General features: G+C 34.4%; 1 protein-coding gene across 1 annotated transcript; it reads left to right on the forward strand.

Moving 5' to 3' along the window:
* Positions 1 to 1,386: 1,386 nt before the first annotated feature.
* On the forward strand, positions 1,387 to 7,279 carry LOC148302365 (nitric oxide-associated protein 1). The gene is made up of 2 exons (XM_088271722.1): positions 1,387 to 2,539; positions 5,036 to 7,279. The coding sequence occupies exons 1-2, from the start codon at positions 1,565 to 1,567 to the stop codon at positions 6,260 to 6,262; spliced, it is 2,202 nt and encodes a 733-aa protein (XP_088127848.1). The 5' UTR covers positions 1,387 to 1,564; the 3' UTR covers positions 6,263 to 7,279.
* Positions 7,280 to 17,529: the final 10,250 nt, after the last annotated feature.

A 17,529-nucleotide genomic window follows, 5' to 3' on the forward strand; every position in this document is an offset into this window, starting at 1 on the left:
TCAATACGGGTTAAGTGTTTTGTACATTCAGTAAGATTTAACTAAAAAATGTAGATATAGGAGGTTGTAATTTGTAATATGTATAATAATAATCATAATATGTTTCTCGTACAAAAGGTTGATGGCTTATCACATTTGGTCTACAGTTCTGTATGTTAACCCTTATCATTCTTTATTATTTTCTTATCCAGGTACCATTTACAAATTTGCAAAATAGCAAAGTATTCTCACATCTGTTTTGTATTGGAACATTGTAGAGTGTGTATTAATTGTTTGATTTATATTATTTAAGAAATTCTGCCATTTAATGTTGAGCCACATTCGATCTAAGAGTGGTGAGGGTTAATATTATATACATATTCCAATTTTATGTTGCACACATTAGGTATTGTTTAATTTTTTTTCACTGAGAGTTTAATAAAATTTGTTTGAGAAATTTGTTTATATATTTTTGTCGTTTCTGACTCCTTTTCTTCCTCTTTCCAATCAAGACATTCAAATTGCTTTATTGTTATGTTATCCAATACCTGGAAGCTTCGAAATACGCTTCCAACGCTTTCCAGAATGTCGTCCTGTGTCCATGGACTATCAAACGCTTTTTCATAATCCACAAAGTGCATTATCAGAGAATAGTCCGTAAGTATCCAACGTACTCGTGTACCATCAGTGCTATAGAAAACGATAGGTTTATGTGGGTAGAAGGCAGATCTCCTGGCTCCGAAATATACGAGATTGGGTGGGGATCAGGACTGTCGAGGCACTGTTTAGAGCTGCCCAAGACAAGAACGATTAATCACAAGTGATAGTCGACATCAGGGGAACATGACGTGACACGCACAGAAGAAGATGATAGGTTTATTTAAAAAATCATGTGTTGATATCACTAAATTTGAAACAGAAATTGTAAATCTTTATATCCCGTTTATTTATTTAAAGGTGTAAATAAGAAGAATAATACTGGTAATAATCTTGTATTGTAGTGTAATGGTTAGCGTGTTTAGCTACCATGCTGGAGGTCGCGGTTTTGATTCCCAGGGGGGGGAGGTGAAAATACTTAAAATTTTACACTCAAATATTTATTTAATATTACCCTGGACTGGCTCTGAACCGCAGGAGTGATCACCTTGCTTTCATGTGAGCAACGATCAGGATAATACTGTGTCAATACGATGCACTGCCCTATGCACCATTGGGTGCATAGGGATGGATAAGGATAAGGATTAAATAAAAATAATAATATATTGTGCTTTTTTATATATTAATTTCGAAGCTTTGAAAAAATATCAAATTTCTTACGAAGGCTCTTTATTATTACAGCTTTTTGAAAAATAAGTAGGTACTTTTTATTTTCACGTGGTCAACTATTTTTATCCGCGCATGTCAAACAGCAGAGAAACGTCAAATTACGTCGCGGTACATATCTTTTTGTTTTCGTACGAGTGGTTGGGATTGGAAGTTTTTGTAATTGAACAAGCATTGCGCAGTTTGAAATAGAAACTGCACATGTTTTCTAAATAATTTAAAAGTTTCAATTTATATTAATTTGTTAAATCAAACTTCTGCAATGCTCCTGAATGGAAGAACATTTTTGAGGTTATATTTCCAGAAACACGGGAGATGTTATGCCGGTATGGTAAATAGCGCAACGATATCGGAGAATAAACAAAATGCTCATGATTCCGACGAAGCGTCGCAAGAAAATAGTTCTAGTACCGAGCAACTGCATAAAAAAATACTTTACAGCACGTATTTGGAATCCATGAACAAACCTTACGGGAGAAGGAAGAACATCATCGCCAAGATCGAAGCGATGAAGGAAGAACAAAGAGTTCTGCTAGTAAAACAACGTCAAGCGCCCTCTCCCATTTCTCTCAAATATTACGTCGACGAAAAAAGGTTATTAGAATTGCAAACTCCCTTAGAGCCCGAAGAACCGGCTCCTGCTGAAGATTCCATAGAATTTCCTTACAAACAAAATGAAGGGAATAAAATTCTCGACGAGAATAAAATCTCGGACACGTGGATGATGGATTACGACTATTTCGACGACGCTTCATTAAAACTCGTAGACAAAGAAGAGATACTTAACTTCTCCGGTAATACCTTTGATTTTCGCGAAGAATTGAGCGAAGAAGAGTTGATGGAGAGGGTTATAGAGAAGCAAGAGATGCGCAAGAGGTACGGTACCCCGAACCCGAGGATCCCCGTGAGTAGCGTCAAGTGCGGCGGCTGCGGGGCGCTGCTGCACTGCAAGGACTCCTCCATCCCGGGGTACCTGCCCAGCGAGATATTCGAGGGGCGCGAGCTGGAGCAGCTGCGCGAGCTGCACTGCCAGCGCTGCCACTTTCTCAAGGAGTACAACGTGGCCCTGAATGTGGCCTCGAGGCCCGAGGAGTACCCGCAGCTGCTGCAGCAGATCCAGCGCATGTTCGCGCTCACCGTGCTCATGGTGGACCTGCTGGACTTCCCGTGCTCCATTTGGCCCGGCATTATAGACATCATCGGCAATAAGAAACCTCTCATCATCGTAGGAAACAAAGTAGGTCTATTATTTACAGTCCAACTTTCATATCTTATAAATCAAAGCTCATTACACAGAAATCTTGAAAAAATATACAAAAAAAGACTATTTTACCATTTATTATATAACATTAAACCACGAGTGTAAGTCCCTCTTCAAGCACAAGAGCCCAGTCTCTTTTTTGGAGAGGCACAGCGAATCGAAATATAAAAGTTTCCCATATGTATAAATGTTTCAAATGTATTTTGTTATAAATAAAAATGTAAATATATTAAATAATAAAAAAAATAAAAATAAAAATATATATATATATATATATATATATATATATATATATATATATATATATATATATATATATATATCGTTTTGTCCGCCTCCGTAGTGTAATGGTCAGCATGCTCGGCTACCGTTGTGGAGGTCCCGGGTTCGATTCCCAGGGGGGTTTAATAAACATAAGTGATTTTTTCACTCTTATATTTATTCAATATTACACTGGACCTGAAGTGGAGGGCTGATCACCTTTCCTTCATGTGTAAACGATCGACATAACACTGCGTTTATATGAAGCAGTGCCCTATGCACCTTTGGGGTGCGGTAAGGGTTTTATTATATATATATATATATATATATATATATCGTAGTCATACAGGAGAAAGTAACCAAGTGCAATTTTTTACAAAAACGTAATTATTGACTATTTGATATCTTACTAGCTTAATATTGCCCCGAAAAAATCCCAAAGCGATTTTAAACTTAGAAGTATAATATATTGACTTGTTAAAAATGACTAACTGCATCGATGTTTATTTTCTTGCCAAGCAAAAGTGACTTAAATGGCCTTCCTGAACATTTTACGTTTTGTTAGTTGGTCACTTTCTCCTGTACGATTACGATATAACCAAGTTCTATTTGATAGAATTATTATACCAACTACTAATATAATATCCCTCAAGTATTTTGCCTTCCACGTAATTAACATTAATTTCTCCCCTTAAGTTAGTGACTCATTTTTTTGTTACCACATTGTATACTCAGACCGTACACAATGTGTTAACAAAATCAATTCCGATCTGTACAATACTTTTTGGTATCTCTTGGGCTCTACCAAAAATACGTTAATTTTTATAATTAGTTTTCAAATAAATATCAAGGTCATTTCTTGAATGTTTTTCGCAGATTTGTGGCACATTTTATAAACTTTTATTATTTTTTGACATCTCATCAAAGATGAAGAAGAATATGGAAGTCTGGGCATTTACGGGGCTGACGACCGTCGTCGGCTGGTTTAAGTGATCACTTTACACACGTGTAACATTCACCAATTCTACCCATAATTGACAACCACACTACTCAAATTCTCGGAAGTTCTATATATATGAACCAATTTAGAAACCTTGTTCTTGAATCACTAGAACTTCACTAGAGACATCTATTGGTGAGATGTAAAGAAGCTTTTTATTAAGCAGAAACTCTTAGCCCCGCAAATGCCCAGACTTCCATATTCTTCTTCATCTTTGATGAGATGTCAAAAAATAATATGAAAATAACTCCTGTAATTGGAGATAATCCAGATTTTGTGAACAAGTATTTGGACACACTCAAAAATTTTTATAAACTTAATAAAATTAACAACAAACAACTTTGTTTTAACCAATTTTTTTATTATTAGTTCACTTAAACCTACTGGTTTCGACAAGAACCTTGTCACCATCAGGATTTATTAAATTCTAAAACATTCAAAACTTTAAAATACTCAATTGATTGTGTGGAAGTTTTTGGTAAGGGAATGTAATTAATTATGAGTATTTTAATGTTTTAGAATTTATAAAAACCCTGATGATGCAAGGTTCTTGTTGACACGGGTAGGTTAAAGTGTACTAATAATAAAAAAGTGGTTAAAACAAAGTTATTTGATTTTATAAAATTAAATATCAAGGTATTTATTCAGAAACAACAAAAAAATAGTGTTATTAGAGCTTTATTTTATTTTATCTAAGGATAGGATTTGAATATGATCATGCAACTCGTTAACGAGAACAGCACTGTTTATGTAAAATATTTGATTTTATCCATAGCAAGCTACTAATAGTGACGCTGTAATGACTTATAATGCCGTCACACTTTTAACAGTTAGCTCTGCATCCAATTTTGTGTGTGAATGTTTATGGCGTTCGCCTCCGTAGTGTAATGGTCAGCGCGCTCGGCTACCGTTCTGGAGGTCCCGGGTTCGATTCCCAGGGGGGTTTAATAAATATAAGTGATTTTTTCACTCTAATATTTATTCAATATTACACTGGACCTGAAGTGGAGGGCTTACTATTTATTCAATACTACCCTGGACGGGTACCTGAAGCGGAGGGCTGATCACCTTTCCTTCATGTATAAAACAATCAAGATAACACTGCGTATGTATTGCGCAGTGCCCTATGCACCATTGGGGTGCAGATAAGGGTTTTATTATTATTATTTATTAATGTTATGCAGGTTTCTAATCATTTACTTTTGATTTAGGTTGACTTGCTCCCCGAGGACAGCCGCGGCTATTTAAAGAACATCGAGGAGTGTTTGAAGAAGTCCGTCCAGGAGAGTTCCTTGGCCAAAGCCAACATCAAATATATCTCCCTCATCTCGGCCAAGACGGGCTACGGGATAGAAGAGCTCATCACTAAGTTGCACACAATCTGGAGTTACCGGGGGGATGTCCACATCGTCGGCTGCACCAACGTAGGCAAGAGCTCTCTGTTCAACGCTCTTCTCCAGTCTGACTATTGCAAGGTGGAGGCCGTGGATCTGTTGCAACGAGCCACCATCAGTCCCTGGCCGGGCACTACTCTCAACCTCTTGAAGTTCCCCATCCAGAGACCTTCCGGCTGGCGCGTCCACTTGAGGCAAAAGAGACTGTTTTCCGAAAGGTCGGATCTGGTAGCCGAAAACAAGCACCGACAGCTGCTAGCCAGAGAGAGGAACGATCCTAAGTACGCCACCCTCGTCGGTCACATAGGAAACACTTTTACCGACTTGACCAAAATGGAACCCGCATCCAACGACCCTTTCTCTTATAACTCGATAACGGGATTCAAAAAAGGCGCTTCCGCTATGGGTCTGACCGGGTTGTCTAAAAAATATAGAACTTCCAAGTGGTGCTACGACACTCCCGGAGTGGTCCACCCTGATCAGATCTTGTCTATCCTCACTATCGAAGAATTGATGTTGGCCCTGCCCAGAGAACTAATTCGACCGCGTACTTTGAAGCTGTGTCCCGGTACTACGGTGTTCATAGCGGGACTGGCTAGATTCGATTTCGTGGAATGCGAAAGCGACGCTCTGGTTACTGTTTTCGCATCGAATCACCTTCCTTTAACAGTGTGCGACACAAAGGACGCCGAATACCTCTATTCCAAATTGCTCGGTACCGAATACATGGCCGTCCCGAGGGGTACCGCGGAAAGGATGGCCAAATGGCCGCAGCTGAAATGCTCTGAGAAGGAGTTTGAAATATCGGGACAAGGTTTGCACAAATCTGTTGCCGACGTAGTCCTGTCTTCCGCCGGATGGATGTCTGTGGCCACGGCAGACACGCACACTTGCAGAGTGAAGGCTTGGACTCCCGAGGCTCACGGCGTCCATCTGAGAGAACCTTCGCTGTTGGAATTTGCTTGCGAGTTGAGAGGCAAGAAGATCCAGGGTTCGCCAGCTTACAAAATTGGAAATGTGTATTATAGAGGTAAACAAGTTTAGTAATACATATTCCAAACCTGATACGTTATTGAGTATATTCTCGTCGCACTGCCATATAATTCGTTGACCGAATCTCCATTCATTAGCCGCACCAAAAATTATATATTTTCTCAGCTCACATATATTTCTTTTTACCCTTATCCGCACCTAATGATGCATAGGGTACTGCATCATAGCAATGAAGTGTTATTTTGATTGTTAATTGCATGAAGGCAAGGTGATCAGCCCTGCGCTTCTTGTACCAGTCAAGGGTGAATTAAATTATATAAATATGAGAGTAAAAATCACCCATATTTATTTTGACACCCCTGGGAATTGAACCCAGGACCTCCAGTGTGGTAGCCAAACACTTTGACCACTGCACTACGAAGGTGGACAGTTGACTTGATTGAATACCACAGCTCGGTTACCCAGAAATTCTTGGTTAAGGTTCACACCCAAATGGAGTGTGACTCGGTCCACAGTGTTCTGGCTGGTGATTTGAATGGGTGGGTTGGTACTAGGATAACATTGCTCTATAGCATGTGCTACATATAGATGTATGGGGATGCAAGAGTGAATGATAATGGGTAGAGATTGTTAGAGGTGTGCCTGGAATGGGATTTCTGTTTAAAAAAATTCGCGCACAAGGGAATCCACTAATTATATACATGGGAAAGATGTAATGAAAGGTCCATTATAGATTTTGTCGTTATTGACTCTATATTGAAATCAGCCACAGTGGATACAAGAGTGTTTAAGGGAGCTGATGAGGCGTGATGGGGTTAGCTGGTTAGTTAATTAACTTTCTGACAATACAAGTTAACAACTGGTTTAAAAATACTGGTCATTAAATATAAAAATCCATCAGTAAAAATAAAGTTATCTACACTACGTAGTTAAAATATTAACTTCTGTATGGAACTAATCCCCTGGACCGTTTATAATTTTAAAAATATATATATTATGATTCCTTCCGACCAAAAGAGCTGCCTTGTAAAACTGGGGGTCTGTCGATCAAAGAGATAAAAATAAAAACAACATTTTTACATCAGAAATGGTTTATTAATCAATAATAATATTTATAAAAATCTCACTGCCGTCGTAAAATATTGACCTAATATTAGTCGAAGCTACAGGAATAAAAAAATGTGAATTTACGATAAAAGTGGACGGTCACAGTTTTCAATTTATGTACGACAATATTAAATTCATAATACTATGTGAACTGCATTTTTGACCAATTGAATACAGAGCTGACAAATCACTTGAATTGAAATACATTTAATTGTAATAGTATATTTTGATTAAATTAATTGAAGTTAGGACCACTCAATTTACTTCTATTGACGATGGTAAGTGAAAGATTACATAAAATGTGGTGCATAAGACGGGCTATTGCCATTTTGCATTAGGACATTGCAACGAAATAAATGACCAAATCGGTGGGAAAACTAAGTTCTATTCTTATTGTGATGTAAAATACTGTAAAGTGATGTAATGATGAAAATAAATTGAGCATGTAAGCCAATCTTAGGGCATAAAAAGCACTGATTCTGCTGTCCAAATGCCAAAATATGAAGTTAATAATTTATTCAAATGAGCATCTTTCTGAGCAATTTATCTTTCTTCCAAATGAGCAGTTTATACAATTACATGTAGTCAAATTAAAAAATTATTACATGTTTTAAAATCGAAACCATTTAAAAATATTGTAATGTTTGTGTTATATATTTGTAAAATACAGTGAAAACTTTTATTGATAACCCGGTTTATGGACAGTTCGGTTAATGCCTAACTTAGAATTCTGTTAAAGCATTTGTTTGTGGCCCAAATTATCTATAAACCGCATTCGTTCTTACCTTGAATTTTCACTGGATCTACATTACTTTCTACAAAAAAACTTGTACATAAAAAAAATAGATACAGTTCATCAATGACTTTACCATAATTTTTTAAAAATATATTTAAGATTATAATAAATATGTTTAAAACCCGTTTACAATATTTTTTTTTATTTCATCACCCAAACTTCTACATTATTACATTTGAATATACCTTGTAATTAAAACACATTTTAATTATTTAATTATTATCAGTGAATTGAAAATACAGAAAGTTGAGCAAGATATATTATTATATTAATACAGGATTATAGTGTAATACTGAATCGTTTATAATAATAATGAAAATAGATATATCTGCAGTTAATATCAATATAAAACGACAAATGGTGACCGTACATCACAAAGTGCAAATATTCAATTTTATTTACAATTTCCAAAGTTCTTAACGAATATTCTTAAAATTCAAATTTTGCAGTATTTTAAAACATTAATATTTATTGTATCATTTCCATGTCATAGAAAGATAATATGTACAAATTAAGTACTTTCTTAAATTCACAATAAGTACTACTTCATATGCCGCAAAATGGCTTTAAAAATACAACAAAAAAAAGGAAACATACTGAAATGGAATGTCCATAAAATACTGTATAGTTTTAATATGGTTGAAGTTGATACGTCATTTTTTTAGTGACATTTTAGATAATCATTATTAGAAACCTAATTATGATGTCTATCTAAAAAGTCAGGCAAAAAATGACACCAACTTTTGCCCCATAAGCGCAGCTTATTCGGAATTAAATTATTTAAAAAATATATATTAATTGCACTATAAAATAGGATATCATTTCTCGATTTCTAAAATGTTTTAATCAATAAACAAAATTCGTAATTCTTAAAACAAATAAATAACGTTAGATATTAATTTTACTCTTACGTGGTACACTATGACTCTTGGGTGATATTAGCAAAAGTGCAGATCATTAAGAGTAATACATATATTTTTATAAAATAAGTTACGAATATACCTTTCTCTCTCTACGATGAATTGAGTGAAATAAATTATTTTACACCTTAATTTATACACATTAAATATTTTTAATTGATTAAATGTACAAGTGCTCAATGAGAATTGGTAAATATTACAATAATTTTTAAAAATACTCTGTAAGTCACATCTCGCAAGCTGGGTATGGACCACGTTAGCACTCTTGGCCCATCTGGAGTTACTCCAGTGGAGACATTACGCATTGAGCATTCGCTCTCTGCAAAGCATCCGTTAAATACACCCTCTGAATTATTGATAATGCCACTTATTTGAAAGGATATTACAAAAAAAGGACTTCACGTTTTTGGATACAATTTCTACAAAAACAGAGAGCCCTTGAGGTAGTTTTTCACAAAGATGGTGCTATATAAATTATCCAAAATTATTTATTAAACAACCAACCAATAACAGCGCATTGATACATTTTTGAGAACATGGCTCGTTCCAAAGCATGAAGTGTTTAAAACATTGTTTTAAAAAAAAAAGTACTTACTCATGCAACTCAATGCATTTTTTCAATCTCCATATTATATCAAAAGCAATTTATGATGACAGTTATTATTCAAATGGAAAATTTCCTGGGCAAGAAAGGATGGGAAAATGCTTGGGTTTAAAGGGACCGTTCTAATGTGCAAAGACAAATAGCCCCAAGTTAAAAACAGTAGTTTTGAGATAAACGAGTTTATAGTTAACTTAAAGTGATGCTTTTTGCCAATTTTGGGGCTATTTGGGTAATGAATATCTCGGTAAAGGAAAGAGATAGAGCAAAATCTATGATTGTATATGATAGAGGCCAGTTATAAGAATGCTGTGAGCCGTGTCACGCCAACCGGCCGCAATTTGAGTTACGGCTAGTTGCCTTTACACATTAGTGTTCAGGTGTGTTTTGAAAAAAATCACAGTTACTTACTTTTATCAATTGCTTTTCTATATACTTTAATAAATTTGTGACAATGCGGAAAATACCTTTCATTCGAGAGTTGACCGGTGTTGTCCTCCACCCTGCGTATTGAGATGTGACTCGGTGCATACATGTAGGTTTAGTTACAATACGATTACACAATAATTGGTAAGTTACAATATGATAGACAAAGGCACATGGACACATTACGTGTTTTTTTTATATTATACTGATGATTTAGAATGTTCACGCTTTCTTTCTTAATTATAATTACAATTATTCTAGAACTTAAAATCACTATAGTTAATTCTCCACCGGTCAATTGACAAATCAAATTTACACCTATTTTATTTTCCCAGTTTTATTGGGATAGTCCACTGTCATTTAGTTGCACAAATACATAATAATATATTTGTAACGGACCAGCTGAGCACACGGCCCTAAAATGGACCGTATTTTTGGATTAAATATATGTAAACATGTCATAGGGAAATCGACCGAGCGCACCGACATCCTCTCGCAACGGCAATCAAATATAGAATGCGCTAGGCGCGGCGCGCGCGGCGTCTTATACGTGGTGCGTAAGACGTTATTTACGTTATGAGCGGGGAAATCGGGCGAGCGCACCGACATCCTCTCGCAACGGCAATCAAATATAGAACGCGCTAGGCGCGGCGCGTGCGGCGTCTTATACGTGGTGCGTAAGACCGTATTTACGTTGTGAGCGGGGAAATCGGTCGAGCGCATCGAGAACCTCTCGCCATGACCACCGAATCCCGAATGCGCTAGGCGCGGCGTTTTTACGTAGTATTTACGTGTTTAAGACCGTATTTACGTTGCGAGCGGCCGGCCTGGCGCAGGTTAGGGTAGGGGGAGAAGATTTCTGTCGCTCGGTCGATTTCGACGGACCGCGCTGGTTATGAGCAAATAAATATCTGTGCCATTGTATGAATAAAGGATTCCACTCACACCGAGCTCTGCGTTTCACTTTGATCCTCAACGACCCTGCGCCACTACTTCGATTTCGGAATCTTCTGGGACTTGACCATCGCTACACCCACTGGACTACGAATCGACTACACGGACCTACAGCTCATAACTTTCGAGATTTACGACCCCGAGAGCGACGGAGCGGAGAAGTCACATCCACACCTATACACAGTCTAGCGGTGTGTTGGACAGACGCTGTTTGTGCGACACAATATTGTTGATCAAGATATGACTGGAACCATATGATGTAGTGCCCTATGCACCATTGGGTGCAAATAACGGCTAGAATACGTAGATTCGCTACCGCCGGATCATTCTTTCAAGTTTGAATTGAATTCCCACACTAGTGCGGGTTGATATCAGCTCAAAATTATCACACGAAAAGGTAAGAGTAAAAAAGTATAATTTTTGTTCAAATGCGCAAAATTAGTTGTTCTTGTGATATACTGTTTTTCAATATATTCTAATGACAGATTAAATTCAAGTTTTTGCAACTGTTAAGGAGGCAAATATGATTATCTTTATCTACAAGAGGAAATAAATTTTGCAAAATTTCTGGATTAAATACAGCTGTGACCATCGGGTGGGGTCGTAAACTGTCCTGTTGATATGACAGCATCGATTGATTAGTTCAATAAACTACTATTAATATAAATGGATACAGTATGTCTCAATATCCCAGTGGAGTACTATTACTAGAAATAAATATTTTTGAATTATTACATAAAATCTTTGTACAGAACACATACGAGTAAGTATACAGTAAATGCTTCAAATACACTTAATAATTTTATAAATATATAATATAATTAATAATTCTATGTATATTAGGATTTACACTGATTACACGGTAATGTTATACAATATGCTAGAGAGAATATACAAAAGTATAGACATATACGTATCTGGTAGCGGATGATACTCTATATATTCAATATCAAGTGTGATCGGAATGTGAGACCAAGACCCTTATTTATTCGAGGTTATCTTAACACGTTGACTGCCACGGCAATTTTCAGAATTCCGGTCTAGAAAGCCGATTTCATTCAATCATATTATATTATTAAAAACTCTAATTATTAGTACATAATTACATTTTCTGTTTTAATTAAATTAAACTCTTGAATAATCCACTGAATTGAGTTTTATTTTGATATTACGACTAGTTTCGAAAACGACAATTGTTTTCATCTTCTGGTACAAATTAAAACTAATCAAGAAGATGAAAACAATTGTCGTTTTCGAAACTAGTCGTAATATCAAAATAAAACTCAATTCAGTGGATTATTCAAGTGTTTAATTTAATTAAAATAATCATGTCATTCCACAAAGTTAATGCCGAATCAATAAATAATATATTTTCTGTTCATTTATTGATAAATTTTCTGTTCGTGTAAACCCACATTGATTTTTTGTTCTCTTCCCATGCGCCATCTATCCATGTAAGCACTATAATTTTTTATATTATTATTATTATTATTTTTTATTTAATATTTTTACATTTTTATTTATAACATAATACATATGGAAAACTTTTATATTTCGATTCGCTGCGCCTCTCCAAAAAAGAGACTGAGCTCTTGTGCTTGGAGAGGGACTTACACTCGTGGTTTAGTATAACAATATAATAAATGGTAAAATAGTCTTTTTTTTGTATATTTTTTCAAGATTTATGTGTAATGAACTTTAATTTTTTTCTTAAGTATTTTTATATGGTATTTTGTCCGCCTCCGTAGTGTAATGGTTAGCATGCTCGCCTACCGTTCTGGAGGTCCCGGGTTCGATTCCCAGGGGGGTTTAATAAATATAAGCGATTTTTTCACTCTAATATTTATTCAATATTACACTGGACTGGTACCTGAAGTGGAGGGCTGATCACCTTTCCTTCATGTGTAATCGATCGAGATAACACTGCGTTTATATGAAGCAGTGCCCTATGCACCATTGGGGTGCGGTAAGGGATTTATTATTATATTTTTATATCATCTATTTTTTTAATTTCTTTAGGGAGTTTATTGTAATTGTTGTTTTTGGAATTATATACTAGGAATTTGACCGTAGCTGCAGGAATATGGCAAGTAAACACACAGTACGAGACAACTCCTAGTCGGCGTCTTAGCAAAGAACGCAATCTAAGAGTTATCTCGTAGTGGCAGTCAACGTGTTAAAAAAGCACCGGGATGTATGACTCCTGGGATTATGTCATCCGAAATATTATTATAAGAATAGAACAAAACGTCCCGTTGTTGTACAAATCCCATGTTTAGATATTTCTTTATCAAATATCAATTGGTATGATTGGCATGATATTTACGTATGGCTAAAATAGGACCTCCTCTGTAGTGTAATGGTCAGCACGCTCGGCTACCGTTCTGGAGGTCCCGGGTTCAATTCCCAGGGGGGTCAAATAAATATAAGTGATTTTTTCACTGTAATATTTATTCAATATTACCCTGGACTGGTACCTGAAGCGGAGGGCTGATCACCTTTCCTTCGTGTGTAAAACGATCAAGATAACACTGTGTTCATATGAAGCAGTGCCCTATGCACCATTGGGGTGCGGATAAGGGTTTAAAAAAAAATAAAAAAAATAGGACACCAAAGTGATGTACGCGGTAGTGAAAGTATTATTTTTTGCAAAAACTTGCAGTTTCCGGCAAAATCATACAGTCGGTAAAATGTTGAGTGCAAACTAAACAATATCTGATGTGAGATATTCAACATTTTATTTTCACATTGCTTTCGCAAAAAATAAAAATGAAATATAACTAAAACTTAAAAGAATATTGTGTACAAAAGTGTATTCGCGATCAATCTACGTAACCAAACATGACAGCGAGTTTAAGTTCTCTTCAACCAATGGTCTCGACAAAAAAATGGGTATTTGATTCAAATTTTAATTGTGAAAATAAGATCTTCATATGTTATTACAAGTAGCATATAAAAAAATAATAATTGAAAAGCCTGTATTGTGTTGGCAACATCTGATATGGATCAGTCTCTAATGAGTCCTTATGAGTATGGACTCTTAGGGACTCATTTTGTTCGGATAAGGTTCGTCCAAGCTCTCTGCCACGCATCCCAGTGCTTTTTCGAATGTACAGTTTTGTACGACCAGCAAACTGATTATAGTTTCTTTTTTCCTACTTCAATTTATTATTTAGTTACAAGAGTTTCTATTTACACACAGAATTATAGTTTAAAATTTTACATATTACATATATGTATGAAAATATATCAATAAATCTTTTGTATAATATTAGAGAATGTGATTTAAGGTAACTTAGCCTTTGAAATGAACAAATAATATAATTCTATTGAATATAATTTTGCTTATTAGCAGTCTAATAAAAATATACATAAGCCATTTAAATATTTATACATATTGAAAATGAAAAATATAAAGTAAGATACATATCACATGCTTAATAACAAACTGACGTAATAAAAAATTGGTGAAAATTGGCATACGCAGAAGCATATGATGAAATGCTTTATGATGAAGATATGTATATCGACAGGCACCGTGGCGTAGTTGGGTAGACGCTCGACTGCGAAACTGGCGTCGCAGGTTCGATTCCCGCCAATTGCAAAATAAATTCAAGAAAGATTTATTTTCAATTGGTCTGGGTGTTTGCGATGTATTTTTCACATTTGCCTTCCCTGTCCTTACCTGCAGACAAGCATCTAAAATAGACGCTTTGCGCGTTATTCCTTTAAAAAAAATATATGGACTGGTGGTTTGACTGGGTAATATCCAAAATTCAACCCCAAAATTAATAATATTCCTTTATTTATTGTTTCAGCATTCAGTTTGTGGTAAGACATGATTAAACTATAGATAAAACACAAATTTTTTACCACTTCAGAGTTATATTGTTACTAATTTCGGAAGCTACAGATGCTTCCATCTATGGGTTTGAATATATGTAGACTATAAGAAGTTTATATTCAAACCCATAGATAGAAGCTTCTCAAACTAGTCTTAACAATATTATACTCAAGTAGTAAAAAACAACTGTTTTATTTATAATTTAATAATATTCCCTATAACTTGGTAATATGCTCAGTTCTAAAATAACTCTCCCTTCAGACGGACATGTTCATACATGTAAATAAATAAACATGGATATTACTCAGTCAACTTCCTCACATTCAGAAACTCCCAAAAACAATGTCACACTGTCAATTTGTCATCTCATCATAAGGCATAACGAAATTTCTTTAACATTTGTAAATTTGGGATTATGTCAGTTTATTATTAAGCATGTAATTTTGACTTGCATTTGAATAATATTGCAAAATGAATTGATTACGTTGCTTTACCTCATGTATAGTAGCAAATGTGTTGATCACAGAAAAAAAAATTCATTCACTATAAATCTTGATAAAATCTAACAATTGATCTAATAATTGATGCTAAAAACTCCCGCGCGTTCCGGTGATATGTATTTTGTACACCATATGAAAATGTGGTTTGAAAACGGGAAAATTGTGAATATTCCTAAATGTTGCTATAATTGACCATAGTTGGAGTTGAAATGTAACAGTTTTGTAATGTTAGCTCTGGTATTATCTGAAATCGAGAAAAAAATACATCGTAAATAACCGCAACTGTTGGCTTAGCGACACGACCGTCGCGCAAGACGATCTGCGTGCTACTGGCGTGGTAAACACATTACGACTTGCGTGTATACTTACAAAGCATGCCACACGCCCACACACAGAAACGTTTGTGTAGTCGTGATTTTATTCCCGATTGTATTCGCAAATTATTTATTTCCGTCGCTGAAAATGAATAACTTTATTTTATAATACTTTCATGTAATACAAAAATATATTACGGAGGAATACAAAAATTATGGGCCCGTATCTATTATATTTTAAATTGATATTCTCATTTGAAAAGTCGAGTTGTAGTAAATACATATCACCGGGAGGGAAAGGTTAAAGTCTTCAATTCTGATTATATGTATTTATATATTGTACAACATCTGGAAATAACATAATAATTCAAATAATGGAATGAAATAATCAACTTGTTTTACATATATTTTTTTTTTACATATTTTTATATGACAAAATTTTATTTCACAAGAAATATTCTATTTAAAATACATAGATGTGTAAAATGTATATAAAAATATGAAATTTTTCGATAAACATTTACTAAAAATTCTCAAATACACAGGGAAATTGATGTAATTATTAAGTGAAACATTTTGGTTGCAATTTAATGACTAACATTTTAAAATTGTATGAACAATATCAAAAGGTAATGTTTGTCGATCAATATATAATTACGATATGTAAAAGAATCATAGACAAATCACAAATATTATATTTTTACAGCTAAATAACACACAGATATATTTTAAAATGCTTAATTATTATTCTTAACCTAACAATATTTTAAGTTATAATAAATTTGTTATAAAGTTATATTAGAAATAAATTTACTAATTCCTAATATATATATAAGCCACTTTAAAGACACTAGAGTTTTCAAATCAGTTTTGAATTATTTTACAATGTCTTTACATAATTGATAAAATAAATATGTTCAAGTAAAAAAAACACATATTTGGTTTGATTTTTCTAAAACATACACATTGAAAAAATCTCAATAAATTGACCTGTCAAAATCTCTTATAAATTGATAAAAAATAGTGAAAATAAATTTTTCAATATTGCCAGGGAATAAAATACCAACTGTTTGCGAGTAAGTACCATTTTTCACAATGGCAACAAAATAGTATTGCACATTTTTTTCAACAGGTAAGTAAAACACGGTATGCTTTAAGACACTTACAGGATATGTTGATCATACGGAAAGGCGACGAAGTTGTAAAAATTAAATAATTTACCAGTTTTCTTAGTGCTAAAAGTAATCATGAGATTCTCAATACCTCCAACATTGTTTATCACTGATGTCATCGAATAGTGTAGTCTTTGATATGTCATTTCATCATTAATAATGATCCATTTGGAATGTGCCTTCATGGAATGTGATGTCGTTTTTGTACTGACTCATCTAAACTTTAGGCCAAAGTTCATATCATTATAGATTTAAGTACATTAATTAAGTACATTAATTAATTGAGGGGCATTCAACAAAGTATTCTCATAGATAAACTCTTACCATTAAGTCTTTGTATATTAATTAAAAATCAGGGCTTTTTTTAAACAAAAAAAGGTCCCGGAACTCACTTCATTTTTAGCTTTTTACTACAAAAAATATACATTCAAATATCATTTAAATATTCATTACAATACCATATTATTTGACAAATTATATAAATATGGATTGTAATTACCTAAGCGGAAACTTTGTTTTGTCTAATTGATTTTAAAAATCACAACAAAAAATAATCGTGAAAAAAGGTGCCGGAACGCGGTTCCACCCCGTCACATGGAAAAAAAAGCCCTGATTAAAACCATTTTAAAAAAGTATTATTTTTCTTTTCAAAGTTATTACTTACTATATTAATATTTATATTAC

Source organism: Brachycentrus maculatus, unplaced genomic scaffold (genome assembly GCF_059751285.1).
Source record: "Brachycentrus maculatus isolate JH-2025_06_01 unplaced genomic scaffold, ASM5975128v1 h1tg000459l, whole genome shotgun sequence".
Taxonomy (NCBI): domain Eukaryota; kingdom Metazoa; phylum Arthropoda; class Insecta; order Trichoptera; family Brachycentridae; genus Brachycentrus; species Brachycentrus maculatus.